This window comes from Halichoerus grypus, chromosome 1 (assembly GCF_964656455.1).
Source record: "Halichoerus grypus chromosome 1, mHalGry1.hap1.1, whole genome shotgun sequence".
In the NCBI taxonomy this organism is placed as follows: domain Eukaryota; kingdom Metazoa; phylum Chordata; class Mammalia; order Carnivora; family Phocidae; genus Halichoerus; species Halichoerus grypus.
This window is the reverse complement of record NC_135712.1, coordinates 196,783,873-196,810,506: the sequence shown is the minus strand read 5'-3', so window position 1 is coordinate 196,810,506 and position 26,634 is coordinate 196,783,873. Positions and strand designations below refer to the sequence as shown.

The 26,634-nt window shown below is 41.5% G+C and overlaps 1 protein-coding gene across 3 annotated transcripts in view; it reads left to right on the top strand.

The window, feature by feature from the left end:
* RAD54L2 (RAD54 like 2) overlaps positions 1-26,634 on the top strand; it is a 107,964-nt gene that overhangs the window by 37,199 nt on the left and 44,131 nt on the right. For all 3 annotated transcript variants that reach the window (XM_036074900.2, XM_078077653.1, XM_036074899.2), the window contains one exon: positions 50-242. In XM_036074900.2, the coding sequence (XP_035930793.1) occupies positions 104-242 (139 nt within the window). In that variant the 5' untranslated portion in view covers positions 50-103. The remainder of the gene's footprint in view (positions 1-49; positions 243-26,634) is intronic.

The window sequence follows — 26,634 nt, the reverse complement described above, 5'->3', positions numbered from 1 at the left end:
TCCTAAGTGAAGTGCTTGGTGATTCTGATGCCTCTTGTCCTCCTTCCAGGACCCCTGCAGTGGATCATGAGTCGGTAATGCCCACTGAGGACCTCTGGGAGCCATGTCAGACGAATCCGCCTCAGGGAGCGATCCAGACCTGGACCCGGACGTGGAGCTGGAGGATGCGGAAGAGGAGGAGGAGGAGGAGGAAGTGGCAGTGGAGGAGCACGGCAGGGATGACACGGAAGACCTACTGGATGGTGAGTGGCTCTAGTTAGTGACATAGGTTGCCATATCTTTTCTTCTCCTGGGTTTTTGGCTGGGAGAGCATGGTGTTTCCAGTTGGATTTCTTAGATCATCTATTGTGAGAAGGCAGAGACTGGGAACACAACAACAATTAACTCATATGCTATTCCTCAAGAAATGGATTGTTGTCCCTCTACATAGATCTCACTTTAGTGCTGGATGAACCTTTAGCATTTAACTCATCTTTGACAGATGTGCAGATGCAGATCTAAAGATTTGAGAGTGGAGCATTCTTGCCCAAGTCATGGAGGAGTCAGTGGCAGAGTCCTTGTGGTGAGACTTTGTGGTCTGGGGTCATGAATTCATCAGGTGGCCACAGGCAGGCATGGGGGTAACCGTGAGTTTCCTGAAATTATATTTACAGTTCTGCTTGTATGGACATGAGGGGGTTATGTGGGGAGAGATTTTCAGATGATAGGCTCACAACTCCAGAAAGCTTATTGCATTTCCTGTGGTGCTGCTCTGCCTCCCAGCCACTTCCAGTGACTGCACATTGCTCCTAATGGGAGAGAACTGCACCTCCATAGCTGGTAGACACCCCTCTGGATTCCTGTTTGGCTCACCCCTTCCCTTGCCCCCAACTTATTGAAGTGGCATTGACTTTTTCTTTTCATCTTCAGTCTAATATCAGGTCATCTGGCCAGCCACAGGCTTCTCAGTTAATTCCAGCCTTTAATGGCACAGGATTTAGTTGTTTGTAAGCTTCCTATTGACTAAGGAATAAAGTTTTGTCTGTTTATAACAAACCACCTTGGTAGGACTGAACATGGCACTAGATTATCACTGCTTGCATCTGAAGGAGCCTAGGAAACTGTGCTACTGCTTTTCTCCAGATTCAAGAAGAATAAACATGGATCCTCTTTCTTTGCTGTACTATCTTCAGTTCTCATTCATCCTACCAGATGTCATATGGTTCAGGGATCAGTTTTCCCTCATTTATACTGTCTAGGAGTCTCTGCCCCATTTCCACTTCACCTCTGGCAGGGAAATTACCATTTTCTTTTCTTTTTTTTTTTTTTTAATATTTTATTTATTTGACAGAGAGACAGCGAGAGAGGGAACATAAGTAGGGGGGAGTGGGAAAGGGAGAAGCAGGCTCCCCGCTGAGCAGGGAGTCCGATGTGGGGCTCGATCCCAGGACCCTGGGATCATGACCTGAGCCAAAGGCAGACGCTTAACCGACTGAGCCACCCAGGCGCCCCTATTTTATTTTTTTCTTGATATCATTTGCTGTCCACTGCTAGTTTATTCAGTTGGAGTCTCCCCAACTGGTTCTGTAGTTCCTTTCTATAAAGTAGAATAAGTAGAAATAATGGAAGGTAGTGCTGGAAGGGTACACCATCAGACTGCCTTGCTTGGCTCTCATGGTTCTTAAGATGGCATTAGAGTCCCCAGGTATCTGCATCACTTTTTGCTTTTTATCATTTGGGTTCTCAGAAGTATATTTTCAGGCACCCCCTAGAACTCTTGTCAGTTTTAGATTGGATTTTAGATGCTGCTGGTGGGTATAATGGATATATACACATTGTCTTTTCTCTTAGCTTTTTGGAATTCTATTTTCCATATTAGGTTCTTAATTATTAAAAAAAAATCGTATGCTTCAGTGGACTTTACTATTATTTATTTAGAAGCGGCGAAAATTGTGATTTGTCTCAGAATAGTGTAGCTGTGCAACTGGAGTGGGTTTTTTTGTTGTTTTGCTTTTTTAGATTTTATTTATTGAGAGAGAGAGAGATAGCAAGGGAAAGCATGAGTAGGGTGGTGGGGAGAGGGAGACGCAGGCTCCCTGCTAAGCAGGGAGCCCGACATGGGGCTCAATCGCAGGACCCTGGGATCATGACCTGTGCCCCTGTAACTGGAGTTTTTAAAAAAGAATATTGATATAATTCTCAGATGACATGATTTTTAAAAATTTGAAATGAGTTATTTTTATTGTTTATGAAGTTCAGAGTGTTAAAAAAAATGTTCCATAGGTACTGTCTTCTTCTCTTGCTCTGCTAGGTTCTTGGAATTTGATCAAGGATCCTTTTGATGTTTCACAGTAGTGTTAGAGCTCTACTCACCCAGTCACTCCCAAGTAGAATTGATGCTTCTGTTACTTGTGGCAACTCCGCTGCTGTCTTAGAGCTTCTAGTTTTCCTGGTTCTCTTATTTTGAACACTATGCAATTTTGCTGAACCATCTGAGACCTGCCTATTCAGTCTTGCCCTTCCTGCCTTGGCTTGCTGGTCATCCCACAGTCTTAATGGGTAGAGCAGCCAGCTATTCTAAAATTAGAAATAGCTATGAATAGTCTTAGCTGGTATAGTGTGATGTGGCCTTTTGTTGTCCTAGAGCAGTGGTTCTTAACCTGGGATGATTTTGCCTCCCAGGGGACAATTTACAATGTCTGAGAACAGTTTTGACTGTCATGACTTCTGGAAGGTGAGGGAAGAATACTACTGGCATCTTGTGGGCAGAGACCAGGGATGCTGCTAAACATCCTACATTGCATAGGACAACTCCGTCCTACACATAGTTATTGTCCCCAGATATCAATAGTGCTGAGGTTGAGAAACCCTTTCAAAAAGGCAACTGTTACTTCAGCTCTTTTTATTTGAAGTTTCATCTCTACTGGATGATAATAACTCACTTTTATAGTGCTTCCTCATCATTTACGCAAACATCTGAACAATCATACTAACCTTTTCAAAGAACTGTCTTTTGGTTTTGGTGATTCCCTCTATTTGTGTTTGTTTTCTTTGTAATTTCTACTTTATAATATTCTTCCTCCTACTTCTTTTGGGTTTATTTAGCAGTACTTCCAAACTTCTTAAGAATGTGCTTACCAGGGCGCCTGGGTGGCGCAGTTGGTTAAGCAGCCAACTCTTGGTTTTGGCTCAGGTCATGGTCTTAGGGTCATGATGTCGAACCTCAGGCTCTGCGCTCAACAGGGAGTCTGCTTGAGATTCTCTCTGCTTCTCCCTCTGCCCCTCCCACTCGTGCTCTCTCTCTCAAATAAATAAATAAATCTTAAAAAAAAAAAAAGGATGTGCTTACATTTGTTCCCCTAATAAAAACAATTAAAACTATAAATTTCCCTCTAAGTACTGCTGTAGTTCATCCCCTCACAAGCATTTTGACACACTTTACCCTACTTGATCATCTTGATAATCCTATGTGTTAGGTAGGGCAGGTACATTTTAGAGATAAGGAAATTGAGGCTCAGAAAGGCAAATGGCTCACTCAGTATAACTTTGCAAGAAAGTGGCAAAGCTGGGCCTTTGGTTTCCAAAGTGGTGCTCCTTTTCCAAACCCATGCTGCTTCTGAGACCATAGATTCATATCCTTCCCTTGCCTGTAACGGGTTGCTTTCTCTCTTAGTTGGTACTGTCAAGAAAGAAGCTGATTAATACTGTTGACCAGAGATGAGAGGACAATTAGAAGTAATAGTAAAGGCATAGTAGAAGGGCAAGTATGACATATGCTAGAGAATGATGACCTATCTTACTTGGTGTAGAACTGGACACATTAGGGGGAAGACCAGAGTGAGACTGGAGTGACAGCCTGGAATTGGGTTGGAGCGGGGGGAGTTTAGAATTTGTTTTAAAGGCAGCATGGAATTGATGGAAGTTTTTACCAAGGAGCATTCATTAAAACTTTGATTTTTAAGAATGTTATTTAGCAGTGTACAGAAGAGATGGCCTGTAGATAGTGAAGACCAGTTAGGTCTGTGGTAAAACTTTACGGGAAGGGTGATGAGATTTTGAACTGTTAGGGTCAGTTGACCTGCATAGGAGGAGTAAATGGTCAGATTTGTTGCAGTGGAATTTATAGGACTTGGTGACTTATTGCATATGTGGGGCAGGTTGAAGACAGAATAGGTGAAGCCTGGGAGGATGATGAAATCTTTACAAAGGTGGGAAGAATGGGATAGATAGGAAGTGGATGGAGGAATTAGGGATATTTTTAGCTTTGCTGCATTAAGATGGGGCATTATCTCCCCCTTGATATTGACCTTTGAATGTTGACTTGTAGGATAGTAGTCTGACATCATGGAGGCTTTGGCTCTTGGGGAGCAGCACCATGATTTTGTCTTTTAAAAGGTGGGGAGAAGACAGTTCTTTCCATTTCTAACATATTGGGGGGCTCATGGAATGTTGTAAGACATTTTGATTGTGTTTTCATTGCCCTGTTTTTCTCTTCTCCTAATGTCTGTGTTGGATTTTCTCTATTCTCTTGGAATGGTGGGAGAAGTTAGGTGTCAGCACCTTTGGGGTCTATCATTATCAGAGGCAGAAGTTCAAGACCTGGTGCCTGTGGGGTGCCTGTGCCTGGGTTGTCAGTCGGTTAAGCATCTGCCTGCAGCTTGGGTCATGATCCTGGGGTCCTGGAGTTGAGCCCTGTGTGTGTGGGGGAGTTCCCTGCTCTGCAGGGAGTCTGCTGCTCCCTCTCCCTCTGCCCCACGGCCCCCGTGCTTGTGTTCTCTCTCTCTCAAATAAATAAATAAAATATTTAAAAACAAAACAAAAAACCTGGTGCCTCTGGAATTGGCTTTCCTTATGCAAAGTGGTCTTTCTGGCTCAGTATTTTCTTCTAGCTCAGCTTCGGGTCCAGTATCTTGCCCCAGATAAGGTACTTTGAAATATTTAGATGAAGGGAACTCCTAGAATAATCTAGCTTTTACCAAAAAAAGTTTGTTTTCAGTTGCCATTTAATGTGAATGTAAAAGTGTGACACGGCTGGTTCATGTCAGAGTCCTATGCTTACTTGGCTTTGTAAAGAGATTTTCCTTTGCCATGGTGGTTTGTTGGCACATTTGTTTTCCTCAGTGTCACTCCACTCTAAGCCTACAGTAGATTCTTCCTTTCATGGCTTTGGCAACCATAAGTGATAAAGTTTAGATCAAGAGATATTTCCAAGGGTTTTCCTGTCTATACAAATGGCAAAAATCTTAACATCTGTTTCCCCAAGGTAGCTTCTTGTACCCCTGCAGCAGGAAGACGTGGGAGAAAAGTAGCAAAAAACCTGGGTCTAAATATGCCCTTAAAGGTTAGATGAAAAAAAAAAGGTTGGATGGGTGGAGGAGATGCTTAAAATTTAAAATGTTTGTTTAGGGGTGCCTGGGTGGCTCAGTCGTTAAGCGTCTGTTCAGGTCGTGATCCCAGGGTCCTGGGATCGAGCCCCACATCGGGCTCCCCGCTCCACGGGAAGCCTGCTTCTCCCCCTCCCACTCTCCCTGCTTGTGTTCACTCTCTCGCTGTGTCTCTCTCTGTCAAATAAATAAAATCTTTAAAAAACTAAAATAAAATAAAATGTTTAACAAGAACTTCATGTGTTTCTTATTAATATTCATCTGGATTAATGGATCTAATTCCTGATTTCGCTTGTTCTGCAGGTGTGTGATGAATCTTAGTTAATAATATGATCCCCCTTCCACTACCACTTGCACTTCTTATAGGCTACCTTTATTCTTGTGAAATATTTGCAGGGAAAATCCAGATGCCCCACTTCTTTCCTGTGGTATTGGTATTTTTATTTCATTACTTGTGCGGGTTTCTCTGGTCTTCACCTGGTTCTCCAGCAGGGTTCTGGGGCCACCACCACCCTTTTCTTCTGAGAGCATTCTACTCATCCAAGCTGTTTGGCCCATGTTGTGAACAGCCTTGTTAAGCTAAGACAAGAGTAGGGTTTTTCTAAAGGAATTTTACTGGAGAAAAAACCAAAGCCCTAGCCAGAAACTGCAGACTTAAAGAACTTACTGGTTATTCTAAGAATGATTGCTTGCCAAAGGATTTTATTTCCAAACTTGGCTCCCCGGGTTGTGGTAGGCATATTGGGAGTTTATGGAGCTTCAGGATGAACACGACAAACCTTGTTGGAGTGCCAGTTTTATCAGGCAATTGGGGGAGTGGTGTTGGGGGTTGAGAGTTTAGTACTTTAACTGGTAAGGAATTAAAAATATTTTTGTAATGAAAATTAGGCATAGGAACCAGAATTCATATGCATTTTTAAGGTAAAATAGGACTTTTTTCAAATAAATGTTAGAGTTTGAGTACTTTTTGTTTTTGTTTGTTTTTTAAAGCTTTTATTTGACAGAGATAGAGCACAAGCAGGGGGAGCAGCAGGCAGAGGGAGAGGGAGAAACAGGCTCCCCGCGGAGCAGGGAGCCCAGTGCGGGGCTCGATCACAGAACTCTGGGATCATGACCTGAGCCGAAGGCAGATGCTTAACCAACTGAGCCACCCAGGTGCCCCAGTTTGAGTGATTTTTGAATGGTACCCTGAGAGTCCCAAAGGGATAAGAACATTTTCTGCAGGCATTTAGGACTCCTCAGTGGAAAAGTTTGAGAAGTCCTGGTTTAGGTTAGTCAAGATCTGGACACAGGCTGCCTTGATGAGTACATCTTTTTAGAACGTGAAGACTGCTTTTTTGTTTGTTTGTTTTATTTTTGTCTGTTTTACATGGTGTATCAGGATACTGAGATACTGGAATTGCAACTAGATATGTTCCTTCTGGAACCTGCTTCATAGCCATCTTGTTGACAGAAAGCTAACCTCCTGCTTGTCAACTTTGGCCTCAGGCTGACCTCCTTCAGCTTGGACCACTGGGTAGGGAAAGCTGATCTCCTTCTTACCCCTAGATCTCTGACTCTTCTGCAGGGAGTTTGTTTTTTGCTTTTTCTCTGACCCCTTTCTATTTGTCTTCTTTGCTTACAATGTAAAGAATCAGGGGTAAGGTGTTCTAGGGCAAAGGCCCTGGTGTGGGAACAAATGTGCTTAAGAATCAGGAACGTAGAGGCCATGGTGTCTGGAGCATAGAGAGTAAGGGCCAGAGTGGTCTGGGATGAGATAGGCAGGGGCCTGAGCATGTAGGGCCAGTGGTGGCAGTTTGAAATATACCTGGAATCCTGGGTTTATTTGTTTGGGTTCTAATAGTTGCTCTTTCAGATTCTCACTGCGAGTTCTGGACATATCAGTAAATAGTAGCAGTCTGCAGGAAAAGTCATGCTCTCTGAGCAGCTGGAAGTAGAAATGTGGGGGAGCTTCCAGAAATTTGTACTAAGATCAGAATGGGTGGTTTTGTTTCATAAAGAATTGCACCTGGGAGGAGTGATTTCAGCAGTCTAATGGGAATCCTACCCAATGTTCTCTCCCTCATATGGAAGCCCGCAGAGCCCTCACAAGGCAGCATAGGTTATGGAGTTATGGTTCTCACCACTTATTATGGCCTCTCTGTCACATTAGACATCCTTATTTTGAGCCTAGATTTATTTTCTAAGAATAGTTTTAAAGAAACGTTATGAACCCTGTGATTGCCTAATGTCCTAGATCCTTCTTTGGAGAGTGCATCTGGAATTTGGATAATATTTCAAAATCTATAATGCCAAATGGCTTATTGATTTTACTGTTTAATAACTTTGTGATTATGAGTAATATGTGCTTATTAAATAAGTTTGAGAAATACAGAATATTATAAAGGACACAAAAATCACCCATAATTCCATCAGCCAGTGATAGCAAGATATTTTGTTGTAGTTTTCCTAGTCTTTTTGCTATGCAAATGTGTATTTTTACAAAACTAGAATCCTATTGTGTATCCCTTTTTGCGTGTGCCATTTAAAGGTCTTCATAATTATAATAGCTTTGTAATTCCATGGCATTTCACTCATTTTTACTTTTCTAAGTTTTTATTTTTAAAAAATGAAAAATAGAGATGCCTGGATGGCTCGGTTGGGCGTCTGCCTTTGGCTCAGGTCATGATCCCAGGGTCCTGGGATCGAGCCCTGAGTTGGGCTTCCTGCTTAGTGGGGAGCCTGATTCTCCCTCTGCTTGTGCTTGCTCTCTCTCTCACTGACAAATTAATAAATAAAATCTTAAAAATTAAAAATAAATAAATAAAAACAAAAAGATCGGTGGTTGCCAGGGGTTTAGAGAGGGGTGGGGGGTGAATTGGTAGAGCACAGAGGATTTTTAGGGCAGTGAAACTACTCTGTATGATACTTTAATGGTGGATACATGTCATTATGTATTATCCAAACCCATAAAATGTACAACACCAAGAGCGAATCCTAATGTAAACTATGGGTTTTGGGTAATAATGGTGTGGCTATGTAGGTTCATCCACTGTATACAACAAATGGACCATTCTGCTGGGCAGTATTGATAATGGGGGAGGCTATGCATGTATTGGGGCAGGGGTATATGGTAAATCTCTGTACCTTTCTCAGTTTTTCTGTGAACCTAAAACTATGGGAATATCCTGTGCCTCCAGTCTTTTACCCAGTGTTTTCAGTTTCCATTTATGATTCCTGCTTGTATCACTTATTAATATGTTGGCTGCAAAATGGTGATTTTTGTGATTCTGTATTCCTTCTACATTTATTTGTGTTTTTTGGCAAAGATGAGCTTTCCCTCCGCACTTTATTTTTCCTCTTCTTCATCATCATCATCATTATTATTTTTTTATTTTTAACTTCTTTTTATTTCTTTTTTGAAAAGATTTTATGGGCACCTGGGTGGCTCAGTTGGTTAAGCGACTGCCTTCGGCTCAGGTCATGATCCCAGGGTCCTGGGATCGAGTCCCACATCGGGCTCCCGGCTCAGCAGGGAGCCTGCTTCTCCCTCTGACCCTCTCCTCTCTCATGCTGTTTCTCTCTCGCTCGCTCTCTAATAAATAAATAAATAAATAAAATCTTTAAAAAAAAAAAAGATTCTATTTATTTATTTGACAGAGAGAGAGAAAGCACAAGTAGGCAGAGCGGCAGGCAGAGGGAGAGGGAGAAGCAGGCTCTCCACTGAGCAGGGAGCTGGACGTGGGGCTCGATCCCAGGACCCTGGGATCATGACCTGAGCGAAGACAGCTGCTTAACCGACTGAGCCACCCAGGCGCCCGTTTTTTTGTTTTTGTTTTTGTTTTTTAATATCAGTAGGGTCTCAGATCCTTTTTAAAAAAATTCAGTGTGATAGAGGCACCTGGGTGGCTGAGTCACCCATGGTTAACCATCTGACTTTGGCTCAGGTCATGATCTCAGAGTCCTGGGATTGAGCCCTGCATTGGGCTCCATGCTCAGTGGGGAGTCTCCCTCTCCCTCTGGCTGTCCCCCTGCTCATGCTCTCTCTCTCAAATAAATAAATAAAATATTTAAAAAGTTCAGTGTGATAGAATCCATTCCTGTTGTTCATTTTGATGCTCAGATTGTCCCAGATTTGACTAGTGGGAGCACTTTCCAGCCAACTTCAGTGTTCCTTTGACATGTTCCCTACAATTTGTGAGCATTTCCTTTTCTTTCTGGCACAGGAGTGTTCAGGCCTAGCTTGTATTTTCTCTGTTCCAACCTGGGAATTGGCTTTTTCTCCAAAGATTGCTGGTTTCTTTTAGAGGGAAATGGTACTTAGAAACCAAGATCTGAGCTATACATGTGCTCATTATTACTGGGATATCATTGATTATAAGCTCTTTTGGTCTTTAGAGCTAGGAAATACATTTATTTAAAAAATTGTATTCATACACAATGCTCTAAACTTTAATCCTTCTCCCATTCCATATTTGTATCTCTGTTCACCCACAGTGAGAACCTAGTTCTCAGAATCAGTGTATTTATTCATTTGCTTGGTTTTACAGTAGGTTCAAAATAGTTTCAGATATTTCCACTACAAACAATAAATCTAAAGTTCAAGAGTTTTTTTTAAAATATATCCCACTTAAGCTATTTAGTCAGAGTACTGTATAATTGGATTTTTGTTTGTTTTTTTTCCAGCCTTATTGAGGTTTAATTGTATGCTATGTATATATCCCCAGAACTATCATCAAAATCAAGATAATGAGCCTATTCATTACCCCTGAAAGTTTCCTTATCCCCTTTTAAAGTCCTTCCCTCCTTTTCCTGCCCTCTAATCCTGTCCCTAGTGAACCACTGATCTGCTTCCTGTCCTTATGGATTATATTTTGGTATAAATGAAACCACATAGGGTATTCATTCTCCTTTGGGGCATCTGGCTTCTTTCACCCAGCATAATTATTTTAAGATTCATCCATGTTGTGTATATCAACTGTTCATTTCTTTTCATTGCTGAGTAGTATTCCATTGTATGGATATACCCCAATTTATTTATCTATTCCCTGTGGGTTCTTTCTTCTTCCCTCCCTCCCCTTCTCCCCCCCCTTTCTTTCTTTCTTTTCTTTTCTTTTCTTTCTTTCTTTGCTATTGTAAATAAAGCCACTATGAACATTCATGTAAAGGCTTTCTTTCTGTGCTATTATAAATAAAGCCACTATGAACATTCATGTAAAGGCTTTGTATTCTGTGCTTTCATTTTACTTGGATAATGGATTTTGTCATCTCTATCAGCTATCCATGTCATGGGGAATCGCATAGAACTGAGTGAGAATAGAACATAGTGACATTTTGCTAGAGACTTTCCTTTAGATTAAACATTAATGTTCAGTGAATAAGATTATTTATCTGTCTGTAGATCCAAGTGACTGTTTTCTAGCCCACAGACCACCATCTATTTGCAAGACTCTCGGAGTAGACTGTTAAATGCATTCGTTGAAATGAAGTTTTTTTTTAATGTTTTATTTATTTGGGAGAGCATGAGCAGGGGGGAGGGGCAGAGGGAGAAGCAGGCTCCCTGATGAGCAAGAAGCCAGACATGGGGCTCTATCCCAGAACCCTGGGATCATGACCTGACCTGAAGGCAGACACTTAATCGACTGAGCCACCCAGGTACCCGGAATGAAGTTTTTGTGAGGAAGGTACCTAATAGAGTCTTTTAGGAGTCAAATTGTGTAAAAAGCTGTGTAGTCCAGTAAGTTTCAGTGCCTTAAAAGAGTGGCAGGTTCCAAAGAGAGCAGAGGACATCAGGAGAGCAATACTGTGTGCCAGAGTGGCAGGGGAAAGGAATGCATTCATTTAGTCATTCAGTAATACTTATTGAGCACTTACTCTTTGCTAGGCATTGTTGTGGGTGTTGGGAATATAGCAGGGAATAAAATTGCCTCTACACATGGGATTTTCATTTATTAGGTAGAGACAGATGATAGGTACATAAACAAGGTGTCAGAAGGTTTTAAGTGCTATGAAGAAAGGGGGACTAGGTAAAGTATAAATGTGGTGTGATGCTATTTTATGTAGCATGGTCAAGAGAGACCTTGCTTGATCAGGTGACTTATGAGTGAACCATGAAAGAAGTTAGGGCTAGACTGGTGGTTGTCTAGGGAAAGAGCATTCAAGACAGGTAGGATAGCAAGAGCAAAGATCCAAAGGCAGGAGCTTTCTCGATGTGTGGAAGAAACAAGGAGCCATGGTAACTAAAGCAGAATATCCTGCGATGAGGGTTGTAGAAGAGAGGCCATGGGATCAGACTGCATGGGACCTTATTATGTGAGGTGGGAGCTATTGGAGGGTTTGAGCAGAGGAATGAGATCTGGTCTAGGTTTTTTTGCTTTTTTCTTTTAAAGATTTTTATTTATTTGACAGAGACAGCGAGAGAGGGAACACAAGCAGGGGGAGTGGGAGAGGGAGAAGCAGGCCTCCCGCCGAGCAGGGAGCCCGATGCAGGGCTCAATCCCAGGACCCCGGGATCATGACCTGAGCTGAAGGCAGACGCCCAATGACTGAGCCACCCAGGCGCCCCAGATCTGGTCTAGGTTTTAAAATATCACTGTCACTGATATGTAGGGAACAGGCTAAGGGAGATAAGGTCAAAAGACTAATTAGAAGGATTCTGCAAAATCCAGGCAAGAGGTGATGGTGGTTTGGTGGTTAGTAGTTGGATTCTGGATATGTTTTGAAGATAGAGCAATAGGATTTGTTGATGAAGTGGATGTAGATTGTGTGAAAGAGCGAAGATAAGGATGGATTCCGAAGTTTTTGGATTGAACAACTTGAACATGCCATTTTCTGAGCTTGGGAAGATTGGGCGAGAGGCACAGACTGGGGACAGATAAAAGTTTAGTTTTGGAAACATGTTAAATTTGACATGTCTTATGCCTCCAAATTGAGATGTCTAGAGGGCAGTTAGATTATGGAATTGAAGTTCAGAGGAAAACTCTACGTTGAAGATAAAAACATGGGCTATATCTCTATACATCATGGAACAGGATGAGATCATCCCAGAGATAAGAGAAGTGGTCTGAGAGACTAAGTGCTGGGCACTCAAAGGTGGGGAGGGGGATGAAGATTGTCTAGGAAAGAAGATTGAGAAGAAATGGCTACTGAGGTAGTAGAAAAGAGAAAAATGCTACGGTTACCACCCCCCCCCCCCAAAAAAAAAGTGTATTTCACAGAGGAAGTGATCAACCGTGTTAAAGATTAGCAATAGGGCCACCTGGGTGGCTCCATCGTTAAGCCTCTGCCTTGGGCTCGGGTCATGATCCCAGGGTCCTGGGATTGAGCCCCACATCCGGCTCTCTGCTCAGCGGGAAGCCTGCTTCTCCCTCTCCCACTCCCCCTGCTTGTGTTCCCTCTCTCACTGTCTCTCTCTCTGTCAAAAAATAAGTCAAAAATCTTTAAAAAAATAAAAAATAAAGGTTAGCAATAGCTAGGATAGTATGAGGAGTAAGAATTGACTGTTGGATATTTGCAATATTTGCAAACCAATCAACATGATACATCACATCAATTAAGAGAAAGGATAAAAAACCATATCATCATTTCAACAGATGCAGAAAAAGCATTTGACAAAGTACATCCATTCATGATAGAATCACTCAATAAAGTAGGTTTAGAGGGAACATACCTCAACATAATAAAGGCTTTATATAAAAAACCCACAGCTAACATCATCATCAGTGGGGAAGGAACAAGACAAGGATGTACACTCTCACCATTTTTATTCAACAGTGTACTGGAAGTCCTAGCCACAGCAGTCAGACAACAAAAAGAAGTAAAAGACATCCACGTCAGCAAGGAAGAAGTAAAACTTTTATTTGTAGATGACATGATGCTATATATAGAAAACCCTAAAGACTCCACCAAAAAACTACTAGAACTGATAAATGAGTTCAGTAAGATCACAGGATACAAAATCAACATACAGAAATCTGTTGCATTTTCATACGCTAATAAAGAAGCAGCAGAAAGAGAAATTAAGAAAACAGTCCTGTTTATAGTTGCGCCAAAAATAGTAAAATACCTGGGAATAAACTTAACCAAAGAGGTGAAAGACCTGTACTCTAAAAACTATAAAATATTGGGGCGCCTGGGTGGCTCAGTTGTTAAGCATCTGCCTTCGGCTCAGGTCATGATCCCAGGGTCCTGGGATCTAGCCCCGCATCGGGCTCCCTGCTCCGCGGGAAGCCTGCTTCTCCCTCTCCCACTCCCCCTGCTTGTGTTCCCTCTCTCGCTGTGTCTCTCTCTGTCAAATAAATAAATAAAATCTTTAAAAAAATAAAAAATAAAATAAAAACTATAAAATATTGATGAAAGAAATTGAAGATGACACAAAGAAATGGAAAGACATTCTATATACTTATGGATCAAAAGAACAGATATGAATAAAATGTCTATAGTACCCAAAGCTATCTACAGATTTAATGCAATCCCTATCAAAATACCAACAGCATTTTTCACAGGACTAGAACAAATAATTCTAAAATTTGTATGGAACCAAGAAGGACCCCAAATAGCCAAAGCAATCTTGAAAAAAAATTGGAGGTATCACAATTCCAGACTTCAAGTTATATTACAAAGCTGTAGTAATAAAACCAGTATGGTACTGGCACAAAACGTAGACACACAGATCAATGGAACAGAATAGAAAGCCCAGAAATAAACCCATAATTATAATTATATAGTCAATTAATCTTTGACAAAGGAGGAAAGAATATGCAATAGAAAAGCTCCCTTCAACAAATGGTGTTGGGAAAATTGGACAGCTACATGCTAAAGAATGCAAGCGGACCACTTTCTTTCACCATACACAAAAATAAACTCTAAATGGATTAAGGACCATATGAAACCTGAAACCATAAAAATCCTAGAAGAGAGCACAGGCAGTAATTTCTCTGACACTGGTTATAGCAATATCTTTCTAAATATGTCTCTCGAGGGCAATGGAAAGAAAAGCAAAAATAAACTTTTGAGACTGCATCAAAATAAGCTTCTGCACAACAAAAGAAACAACCAACAAAATTGAAAGACAGCCTACTAAATGGGAGAAGATATTTGCAAATGACATATTTGATAAAGGGTTAGTACCCAAAGTATATAAAGAACTTACACAACTCAACACTTGAACAAAACAAATAATCCAATTAAAAAATGGGCAGAACAGACATTTCTCCAAAATGGGCAGAACAGACATATCCAGATGGCCAACAGATACATGAAAAGATGCTCAACATCGTACTCATTATCAGGGAAATGCAAATCAAAATAACAATGAGCTATCACCTCATACCTGTCAGAAATGCTAAAATGAAAAACACAAGAAATAAGTTTTGGCGAGGATGTGGAGAAAAAGGAACCCTTGTGTACTGTTGGTGGGAATGCACACTGGTACAGCCACTGTGGAAGAGAGTATGGAGGTTCCTCAAAAATTTTGAAACAGGACTGACTACCCTGTAACCCAGGAATTGCACTACTGGGTATTTACCCCAAAATTACAAAAACACTAATTCAAAGACATACATGCACCACTATGTTTATTGAGGCATTATTTACGATAGCCAAATTATGGCAGCAGCCCAAGTATCCATCAGTAGATGAATGAATAAAGAAGATGTGGTATACACACGCATGCATGCACACACACATACACACATATACACGCAATGGAATATTATTCGGCCATAAAAAAAGAATGAAATCTTGCCATTTGCAACAACATGGATGGACCTAGAGAGTATAATGCTAAGTGAAATAAGCCAGTCAGGGAAAGACAAATACCATATGATTTCACTCATATGTGAAATTAAAAAAATGAACAAAGGAAAAAAAACAAAGATACAAACCCAAAACCAGACTCTTAACCATAGAGAACAAACTGATGCTTACTATAGAGAACAAACAAAGGGGAGGTGGGTGGGGGCATGGGTAAAATAGGTGAAGGGGATTAAGAATAGATTTACCTATTTTTTTTTTAAGATTTTATTTATTTATTTGACAGAGCAAGAGAGCACAAGCAGGGGGAGCAGCAGAGGGAGAGGGAGAAGCAGGCTCCCCATGAGCAGGGAGCCTGACACAGGGCTTGATCCCAGGACCCTGGGATCATCATGACCTGAGCCGAAGGCAGACACTTAACCCACTGAGCCATCCAGGCTCCCCAAGAATAGACTTATCTATTTTTTTAAAAGATTTTATTTATTTGAGAGAGAGAGCATACATGAGCAAGGGGAGGGGCAAAGGGAGGGAGAGAAGCAGACTGCCCACTGAGCATGGAGCCTGATGTGGGGCTCAATCCCAGAACCCTGAGATCATGATCTGAGCGGAAGTCAGCTGCTTAACTGAATGAGCCACCCAGGTGGCCCAAGACTAGACTTATCTTGATGAGCACTGAGTAACATATGGAACTGTTGAATCACTGTAATGTACACCTGCAATTAATATAACACTGTTAACTACACTGGAATTAAAATAAAATTAAAATTAAAAAAGAATAATTGGCTGTTGGATTTAGCAGTGTGGGAGTCCTTGCTGCCCTTGATGAGCAGTTTCAGTGCCATGATAGGGGCTTAAACAAGAACAGGTGGAGAGAAATTGGAGACCCCAAGAGTAGACAATGTTTTGAGGAGTTTGGTATACAAGGAAATGAAAAAAGCAGTAAATGAAGGGGTATCTGAGATCAAGGAAAGGCTTTTTTAAAAGTTAAAAGATTTTATCCTCTTGACTTTTTGCCAGTGGGGCTTATCAGGTAGGGAGGGAGAAATGGATGATGCAGGAGAGTTGGGGGGCAGTACGTACTGGCTCAAGCCAAGGCCTGGGAAAAAGCCTTTGCCTCAGCCTTAGTGTTTGATAGAGAGGAATGCCCCTCAGGGCAAGGTAATCATCTTCATCTAAACTTCTGTGATCTTGGGCAAGACCTTGCTGAGCCTCTAGGTTCACTTCCACAAGACGAAATTCTGCAACCTGAACTCTAGATCTGTTGTTTTCTTGTTCCGGATGAAGACAGGGAAGGATGTGCATGTTTTTAGGAACAAAGAAGAATCACCAAAGCAGAGAAAAGGGCTGTGAATCAGCTTGGAAGGCCAGTTTAGCCATGTGACTGAATGTAATACAGACAGTTTAAGTAGCTCTCTATTGCATTTCAGCATTTTTTTCTCAACTTAGACGACCAGCATCTTTCCTTAAATTACAGATTTAAGACAGGGGCCCTTGGGTGGCTCAGTCAGTTAAGTGTCCTACTCTTAGTTTTGGCTCAGGTCATGATATCAGCGTCCTGGGATCCAGCCCTGTGTCAGGCTCAGGGCTCAGTGTGGAGTCTGCTTGTCCCTTTCCCTTTGCTCCTCCCTGCTCACTCACTTGCTCTCTCTCTCTCTCTCTAGAATAAATAAATAAAATCTTTTTTAAAAATTACAGATTTAATGGGGCGCCTGGATGGCTCAGTCGTTAAGCGTCTGCCTTCGGCTCAGGTCATGGTCCCAGGGTCCTGGGATCGAGCCCCGCATCAGGCTCCCTGCTCGGCGGGAAGCCTGCTTCTCCCTCTCCCTCTCCCCTGCTTGTGTTCCCTCTCTGGCTGTCTTTCTCTCTGTCAAATAAATAAAATCTTTAAAAAAAAAAAAAAATTACAGATTTAAGACAGATCTTTTTTCTTTTTTTTTTTGGTAGGCTTCATGCCCAGCGTGGAGCCCAGTGCAGGGCTTGAACTCACAACCCTGAGATCAAGACCTGAGCTGAGATCAGAAGTAGGATGCTTGGGGTACCTGGGTGGCTCAGGTCATGATCCCAGGGTTCTGGGATCGAGCCCTGCCTTGGGCTCCCTGCTCAGTGGGAAGCCTGCTTCTCCCTCTCCCACTCTCCCTGCTTGTGTTCCCTCTCTCACTGTCTCTCTCTCTGTCAAATAAATAAATAAAATCTTAAGAAAAAAAAAATTCAGATGCTTAAGCAACTGAGCTACCCAAGGTGCCTCAAGACAGACCTTTTTATTATGTATTTGTTCTATCCTCCTTCTCTCTTGCCCCAGAAAGTTGTACCACCTTTTCCTGAGACAACTTGAATATTATTGGACTGAGTTTTTCAGAATAACCTAAATCAAGAGTTTAAGGTGACTTCTTTTTTTAATTTAAATTTTATTTAGTTAACAGTACAGTATTGGTTTTTGGAGTAGAATTCAGTGATTCATCACTTATATATAGCACCCAGTGCTCATCACAACATGTGTCCTCCTTAAGAATGCAAACTGGTGCAGCCACTCGAAAGAACAGTATGGAGATTCCTCAGAAAGTTAAAAATAGAACTACCCTATGATCCAGCAATTGCACTACTAGGTATTTACACAAAGGATACAGAAATACAGGTTTGAAGGGGTACATGCACCCTGATGTTTATAGCAGCATTGTCAACAATAGCCAAACTATGGAGAGAGCCTAGATGTACATCAGTTGATGAATGGATAAAGAAGGGGTGTGTGTGTGTGTGTGTGTGTGTGTGTGTGAACAGGAATATTACTCAGCCATCAAAAAGAATGAAAACTTATCATTTGCAATGACGTGGATGGAGCTAGAGTGTATTTCAGTCAGAGAAAGGGTGATTTCTTGTTAGAAATGAGGTAGTGCCAATTTTGATACCATTTCCTGTCCTTTTCTGCGTGCCAGGCTTAAAGACACAAAGGGGCAGAGTTCGGGTGTGCTGGGAGCAGAAGATTGTTTTGTAATCTGCATCAGGAAAGCATGTCAGATAATGACCCAGTTGTTCACAGTGACTTTAAAGACCTTTAACCCTCCTTCCCAATAATCCAGGGGGTGGGAGCCTCTGTTTGTGGGTTTAATTTGTATTTCCTTGATTACTTAAGTTCTTAGCCTTTTTCCATATGCTTATGACCAATTTCACTTTTGAGTGAAATTTTTGGAGCACTTTTCTTTCCTTTCATCTATTTCTTACTGATTTATAGAAATTCTTCATATCTGGATATGAATCTTATTGGGTACATGTAAACACACATCTTTTCCTTTATGTTGCTTGATTTTTTTACCCTCTTGTGTTTTCTTTTTTTTGCAGTTTTATGCTCCTTTTTAAATTGTATTTTTAATGAATAGATGTGTTAATTATAATGAAATTGAATTTATTTTTTCCCTTTATGTTTAGTGCTTTAGGGCTACCCCAAGGTCATAAAGATATTCTGCTATTTTCTAGAAGCTTTAAATGTTTTACCTTCACATTTAGGTCAATGATCCATCATGAAATGATTTTTGTATGGTATAAGGTAGGGGTCAAGGTTCATCCCTCTCTTCCCCAAATATGATTATCTAATTGATCCAGCACTCTGCATTGCATTTTCTTGTACCTTTTGTTGTAAAGCGAGGCCTAGTACATACGTAGTTCTGCCTCTGAACTGTTTTTTTTTCCCACATAACTTTCATGAAGGGAAATGGGAGTAGAGGAGAAATTATGCAGTGTGTTGGCTAAGAGCATATGCTCTGGAGACAGATCAATCACCTGGGTTCAAACTCTCTCTATACTACTTACAGCTCTTTGAGCAAGTTTCCTTATCTGTAAAATGGGAATAATTGTGACATCATCTACTTAATAGGGCTGGTTTGAGGACTGAATGAGTTAGTGTTATGTATGTATGTAGACTCCATGCCCGGCATGGAGCCCAATGTCGGGCTCAAACTCGACTGAGATCAAGACCTCAGCTGAGACTAAGAGTCTGACACTTAACTGACTGAGCCACCCAGGCGCCCCAGTGTTTATAATATGTGTAACATGAATAAATCTAACTGATAAGAAGCATTACTGGTGGGGTGAGCCCCAATGCTAGTGACTGGGGCAGTTACTGTCCTCGGGCACGACTGGGGAGGCAGTGCATTGGGTCCATATCTAGCAGGGCTCACCACAGACCTGGTGCTGGGCCTACAGCCATTCACCAACTGCTTCATCTGTCCTGACTTCAGAGTTCCCAGCAACCCTCCTGAAGGGAAGGTCTTCTGAAGTCTTAAAGTAGTCTTCGGTCCAATTTAGAGTACAGAAGCAGGATGTGCCAATTTTAAATAAAATTCCCCAAACAGCATACCAAGAGAGAAAGCAGCAGTTATTAACCTTTTCTCCTCAGATATATTGACAGGCACTGTAACCTAGCAATGTTGGGCACACACTGAAGTAAAAATAAAAAGGAAGAAACCTAGAGAAGGCTTTCAAGAGGCTAACATTTAGGCAGAGACCTGAAAGAAAGTATGGGTTAGAAGTAAATTAGAATCTAACGCTTACCTGTTAGATAAGGAGATGGGGAAAGAGGGACACAGCATCCTGCTTTTGAGGCTAGAGAGCATGGAATGGAGGGTGTGTGGGTGGAGGGAGGTAGTTGGTGGTTAGAGAGAAGGCTGGAGGCTAGCAATCAGGAAAGGCCTGATGGATTTCAGATTTTATCCTAAGGGCAGAAGGGACAATTATAAAGTGTTTTTATTTTTATTGATTGATTGATTTTATTTATTTGACAGAGACACAGCGAGAGAAGGAACACCAGCAGGGGGAGTGGGAGAGGGAGAAGCAGGCTTCCCGTGGAGCAGGGAGCCTGATGGGGGGCTTAATCCCAGGACCCTGGGATCATGACCTGAGCCAAAGGCAGATGCTTAACGACTGAGCCACCCAGGCTCCCCTTTAAAGTGTTCTTAAAAGATCCTGGGTGGGTAGAGACTGACTGGAGCAGATTCAGAAAACTCACTCTTTCTGCAGTGTGGATTGCAGGGGGAATAGTCAGGAGGCAGGGAGACTGGAGGCCAGAGCAGGAACCAGACCAGGTAGTACAGTGGTATGGAGAGAAGAGGAGAGGATATTTAGGTACCTTCTTCAGGCACAGAATTCATGACTAAATTTGAGGAGCGGAGAGAAGGAAGGATGAGGCTTTTTTCCCTTGACGGTGACCACTCAAGTATGGTGGAGGTCTAAAGAGTTGCTACTCTGTGGGTGCAAGGTGTTGGGAGAGCCACTGTGGAATGCTCTTTCACCATAGAGACTTTGTACTTCTGTTCTTAGCCACTCTTTTTTTAATTGCCCCTTTCACCCATTAGGAAGCAAGCCTGCAGTGTGCTTCTGGATAAGTACATATTTTCTTTGCATTTTCTACAGCCCCACAGAAAAGGTTTGTTGTTTTATTTTTAATATGATCTGTCAGAAAAGGCCTTACCTGTCTTTCTCTGATCAGAGTTACTCTCCAGCCTTTTGCATTCAGAGTTAACATTTAAGGTTACAACCAACAAGACTGTTCCGAAGGTCTGTGATGTGCACTAGTTTATTATTTTGCCAAGGTGTGACTTTCAGTGATGCTCTCTTGAGGCTGGGCTGTGGGGACAGATCATTGGGCCCTGCCCTCCACAGCATCTGCTCCTCAACCTACCCTGTTCTCTGCTCTCAGATCAGAAATTCTGATCATTAAGAGTCTGAAGGGATCATTTAAATGTTTCAGTTATACATGAATGCATTTTGTGGAGGAAATTATGTGCTGTAGCAGGATTCTCTAATTGGGACATTTTACGAAGGTATCTTCTCTTTCCTCCTGTGCTTTCCCACCATGACATCTGTTGTGAAGTCTGATTGACGCTGTGCTTGTGAAACCCCAGTCTTTGTTCACAGCCTCTTCTCAACTAACGAATCCTTCTGGGAATTTGGTGGTTTTATTCTTTGTGGTTTGTAGCCTCAGTGCTTTAAAGCGTTCATTGGTAGAATGGAATAGTAAAAGGAGTTCTGTTGATTACCCTGCCCCCCCATACAGGTTACTGGCGTGCTTTTGTTTGTCCATTGGACCAGTTTTACTGTCTTCTTCACTCTTAGGTTAACAGATGCAAGAACAGATTTTGGAGGATTATCACCTTACTGTATGTACCCAAGTCCTCTCTCAAAAGAAACGAAATGAGCTGTTGGTATTTATTTCTCTTTGCTCATTCCCTCTTAAAAGAGACAGCACTTATGCTGTCCTAGTTTCCTCTTGCTTGTTGTGGACACCCTTACATGGGGCCCTAGTGGAGTTTGCATGTTATGGAAAGATTAGTATGTTATTCTGTGTTTCTGCCACCATTTAAAATGGATTTCCAGGTGGGGGAATGGGTGTGGGGCTTTACCAGCCTGAGCTCCAAAGGGAGGGGCCACAGGTCCCCAAGGCCACAAACAGGCTTGTTCTCTTCATTCTTCCTTTAAAATCCCCACTTTGGGATGCAGAGATCCTGTTTGCCCCTCTAAATCTCAACTCTCAGGCTCAATGGGGATGCCAGGAGATTGCTTTCTAGCCTCTTTGAGAGAGGCTTGTCAGTTGTAGTCCCCATGAAGAGCAGGAAGTCCAGCATGGACTGACATGGCCCTTGAACCAGCTCCAGTTCTGACACCTCTTTCTGGTTATATAACATCAGCAGCTGTAGCTTCCGGAACCACTTTATTCCTTGTAGTGCTGAATGGCAGGTGGAGGAAGCACTGACCCTTTAGTGATTCTGAAGTTTCCAGGAATAATTTAAGCTTGAGTATTTAATTCTATTTTTATTTCTCCCATGTTTGAATCACTCATACTTTGGGAAACAAGCATGGAAACATTCTATTGCTTCTGTCTTCCCATTAAGATCCCTAGCCTATTCCTTTTTACTGGAGAGATGAAGAGACCTTTGGGAGTAAAATTGCAAGTGGAAATCTTGAGGAAGGAGTGGCCAGTCTATTATCACTTGAGGCCTTTAGCAGAGTCTGGAAGGAAGAACTACCCCCCCATCCCCTGCCCCGGGCAGCTGGCCGCAGGTCGCTACGTGCCTCAGTCACGATGTGCCTTGGCTTAGGTAGTGCTCTTGGATGTGCTGCAGCTGGTTTCAGATAGGCTTCAGCTCTTTCTACACCTTCACACCTTGGGCACTGGGGTTTCCTTTCCTTAATGTGTTGTGATGGCTAGGTGCGGGGTTGCTTCCAGAATCCTGGGGGGTGGAAGGATGGTATAAATCAGGCTGAGTGTGTGATTCAGCATTCATGTTTAGCGTGAAGACTTCAGTTAAGGAGAGACAAAATTAGTGGATGTTTTCTCATGGCTGATGGAATAATAAAGTTGAGTGATTGGAGAAAGTGGGGAAATACTTCAAGAACCAGCTTAAATTTCTGAAGTAATAATTTCAGTTTTGACTACTAGAGGTACTGAAGTTTTTCAGATTTATAATTGTTCTTATTATATTCTGGATATACTAATCCTTTGTTATTTATATTGTAAATAGCATCTAGTCTGTGGCTTATCTCTTAACATCGTTCATAGTGTTCTTGTAAAAAAAAAAATCTGTAATTTCATTGTAGTTTAAATAAGCTTTTCCATTGTTTGATAGTCATCTATTTCATGGGTGAAAAAGTGAGAGGATATAGGAGAGGCTTATTTTAAAGATTGGAATGTGCTTTTCATCAGCATCTTTTGTTTTATTTGGATTTTTAAATTTTGATTTTATGAAATTATTTTAGATATTACCTTGTCTGTAAGACTTTAGTAGAGCCAGACATTTGCTTTACATTTTCTCATAACTCCTTAAATGTTATTCAGAAATTAGGCTAGACTCTTTCAAGGTATCAGCCTTAGTCTGTCTTCTTTTCCACCTTTTGCTCAGAGGTTCCTGCTTTCCTGCTTTGCTGAGAACCCAGTAATTCTTACCTGTGGTTGCAGAGATGGCCAAAAATCATCATGATTCTGAGCAGAATCAAGATTAAATTGGTCTGCAACACAGGGTTAGAATTTCAGATTGGTTGAAAAGATGTGTAGTTGTGTTTACAAATGATTGTTTCTTTATAGTTTTTGCCTTTATTGTGCTAAAAGCGGTGGTTCTCAACAGGGAGTGGTTTTGTTCCCAAGGGGACATTTGGCAATGTCTGGAGACATTTTTGGTTTGTCACAACTGGGAAGGTGTGACTACAGTCTGGCCGGGGATGCTGCTAAATGTCCCACAATGCATGAGACAGTCTTCCACAACAAAGCATTATCCAGTCTAAAATGTCAGCAGTGCTGAGGTTGAGAAACCCTGTGCAGGCTTGGTATCTGAAAATGATTTGCATTCCTTCCCCTCCCCTGTGAGAGCCAAGTGGGAAGGCTGGCCATTTCTTTTCTTTGTCTCTTAGGTTATTCATGAGTTAGTCAGAATGGTATTGGTTCCCTTGCTCTCAGATCTCATTTTTAAAACTGTGTTTAATTTAGAATCTACTAATGCTTTTTAGTATTAATACTATGAAGATTTATTCTTCCCAAGGAGCAAGTATGATGAGAATTTTTTTTTTCTGTCTGGCTTCCATGACTATTTTGAAGGTGAATCACATTTTGGCTTGCATGAGTTTTAAACTTTTTTAAGACCTATTGGCAAATATACCATGACATTTATACAGTCAGGGAAAGCTTGGTCCCAGAGAATCATCAATATGTGCCTACATATGATAAATAAACATATTTAATAAGATCTGATATACTTTAGATTTTTTATTCATATATATTTTTCTCTAGTACCAATTTTTTAAAGATTCATTTATTTATTTATTTTAGAGAGAGAGTGTGTGTGTGTGCATGTGAGTGGTAGGGGGAGGGATATAGGGAGAGAGAGAAGGTGGAAGCAGACTCCCCGCTGAGCGTGGAGCCCACCATGGGGCACTTGATCCTATGACTCTGAAATAATGACCTGAGCCCAAATCAAGAGTTGGTTGCTTAACCAACTGAGCCACCCAGGTGCCCCTCTAGTAGCAATTTTTATAAAAACAAGCTCATTAAAAAAAATTCAAGACTTTTTTTTTGAGCATCTCTTAATGTGGCAGGCATTTTAAGTTTGGCTTTAGAGATACAGTGGTGAATGAGATGGACAGAATCCCTGCCCTGAAGGATCTACAGACTAGGAGAGACAGATGGTAAGTGTTGAATCAAATTATTAAAATACTTCAGATTTTGATAGGAACCATGTAGACCAAGGAAGGGAAAGAGTCCCAGGGGTAGGGAGGAGGGTCTACTTTAGCCAGGGTGGTGGTGGGGAAGGGTGGGTAGGGCTCTCCGAGGATGTAGCATTATGCTTGTCTTTCCAAAGAACCAACTTTTGGTTTTGTTTTGCTCTTAAAGTAGTTTTTCTCTATTTCATTCATCTGCTCTTACTGTTTTGTTTTGTTTTAAAGTCAGCTTCACACCCAGTGTGGAGCCTAATGCAGGGCTTAAACTCAGAACCCTGAGATCAAGACCTGCGCTGAGATCAAGAGTTGGACGCTTAACTGACTGAGCCACCCGGGCGCCCCATCTGCTCTTATCTATATTGTTTTCTTCCTACTGCTTTCTTTAGGTTTAATTTCCTGTTCTATTTCTAATTTTTGAGAAGAAAATTTACAACACTGGTTTTCACTATTATTTTTTGACACTGATTTTAGTCTGTGGATTTACCTTTAAGTATAACTTTAGCAATATCACAATTTTTTTAGAAATCAATTTTAGGGGCACCTGGGTGGCTCAGTCAGTTAAGCTTCTGCCTTCAGTTCAGGTTGATCCTGGGATCCTGGGATTGAGCCCCACATCAGACTCCCTGCTGAGCTCTCCCTCTCCCTCTCCCTTTGCTCCTCCCCCGCTCATGCTCTCTCTCTCTCAAATAAATAGATAAAATCTGTTTTTAAAAAATCAACTTTACTATAAAATTTACATACAGTAAAATTCATATCTTCTACATGTATAGATTGATGACGGTTGACAAATATGATTGCCCTGATCAAGATATAGAAAATACCCATTTTCCCAGAAAGTTCTCTCATGCCCTTTTGTAGTCAGTTTTCTGGGCAACCACTTGAATGGATTTCTGTCATTATAGATTGGCTTTGCCTGTTATAGAATTTCATATAAATGGAATTATACAGTACATATTCTTTTGTGTTTAGCCTCTTGCTCAGCATAATGTCTGTGAGAGTCATCTGTTGTTGCACATGTCCCTAGTTTGTTTGTTTTTATTGTTGAGTAGTATTCCAATTGCAAAAAGTTAAATACAACTTGTTTATCCATTCACCTGCTGATAGACATTTAATCTAATGAGTAAACCTGAACATTCCTGTGAAGTTGACTTGGTTTTTAATAATTAGAGGAAGTTTTCAGTTTCCCTTGGATAAAATGCCAAGATACGAATTGCTGTGGAGGTATACGTTTAACTTTATTAGAAAATGCCAGAATGTTTTCCAAAGTGATTGCACCACTTTACACTCCTGCCAGTAGTGTGTGAGAATTCCAGGTGCTCCATATCCTTGTGAGCACTTGGTATGGTCATGTAGTCAAGTGCAGGGGTGCAAGAGCACCTGGCTCTAGGGTCCCAAACAGCACAGGTTTGACCACTTGCTGCTGACAAAATCTAAAGGCAGAGAGACTAGTGGTGGTGAAACAAGAAAGGAATTTATTTTAGTGATGCCAGCATGGGGTAGATAGTTGAGTAGCGTCCCAAAGCTGTCTCCAAAGTGCTGAAAATACTTCCAGGTTTATATAAGGAAAATGTGGGACAAAGGTCAGTGGGTATGTGCAGGTGGGCAGTGAAGGTCAAATCAATCATTGTCTTGGGGTCAATCACTACCGGAGTTCTTGCTGGCTCAGGAAGGTCCTTATTGCTTGAAGTGTGGTAGTTTTGGTTCCCATCAGGGGATGCTTTTGCCTGCAGGGTCTTTTACCTGAGTTAAGAGATAAGCTGGAAAGAACTTAATCAGTTAGAAATTTTGAGGTCAGAATGGAAGTAGTTGAAGTCCTCTTTCAGCCAGTATTACTATATGTGCTACCGAAGCAAGCACATGAGTCAGTATTATTTATTTTAGCCATTCTAGTGATTATCAAGTGGCATCTGATTATAGTTTAAATGTGCATTTCCCTAATGATATTGAACATCTTTTCATGTGTTCATTGAACATATGTATATCTCTTGTGGAATATCTGTTCCTTCTCTTTTGCTTTTCTTACTGGGTTGTTTGTCTTCTTCATATTGAGTTGTAGAGGTTTTTTTTTTTTTTTGAGATTTTATTTATTTAACAGAGATAGCGAGATAGGGAACACAAGCAGGGGGAGTGGGAGAGGGAGAAGCAGGCTTCCCGCTGAGCAGGGAGGCCGATGCGGGGCTCGATCTCAGGACCCTGGGATCATGACCCGAGCCGAAGGCAGATGCTTAACAACTGAGCCACCCAGGCACCCCGAGTTGTAGAGTTTTTAAGGAATATATTCTAGGGGTGTCTGGGTGGCTCAGTCGGTTAAGCGTATGACTCTTGATTTCACCTTGGGTCATGA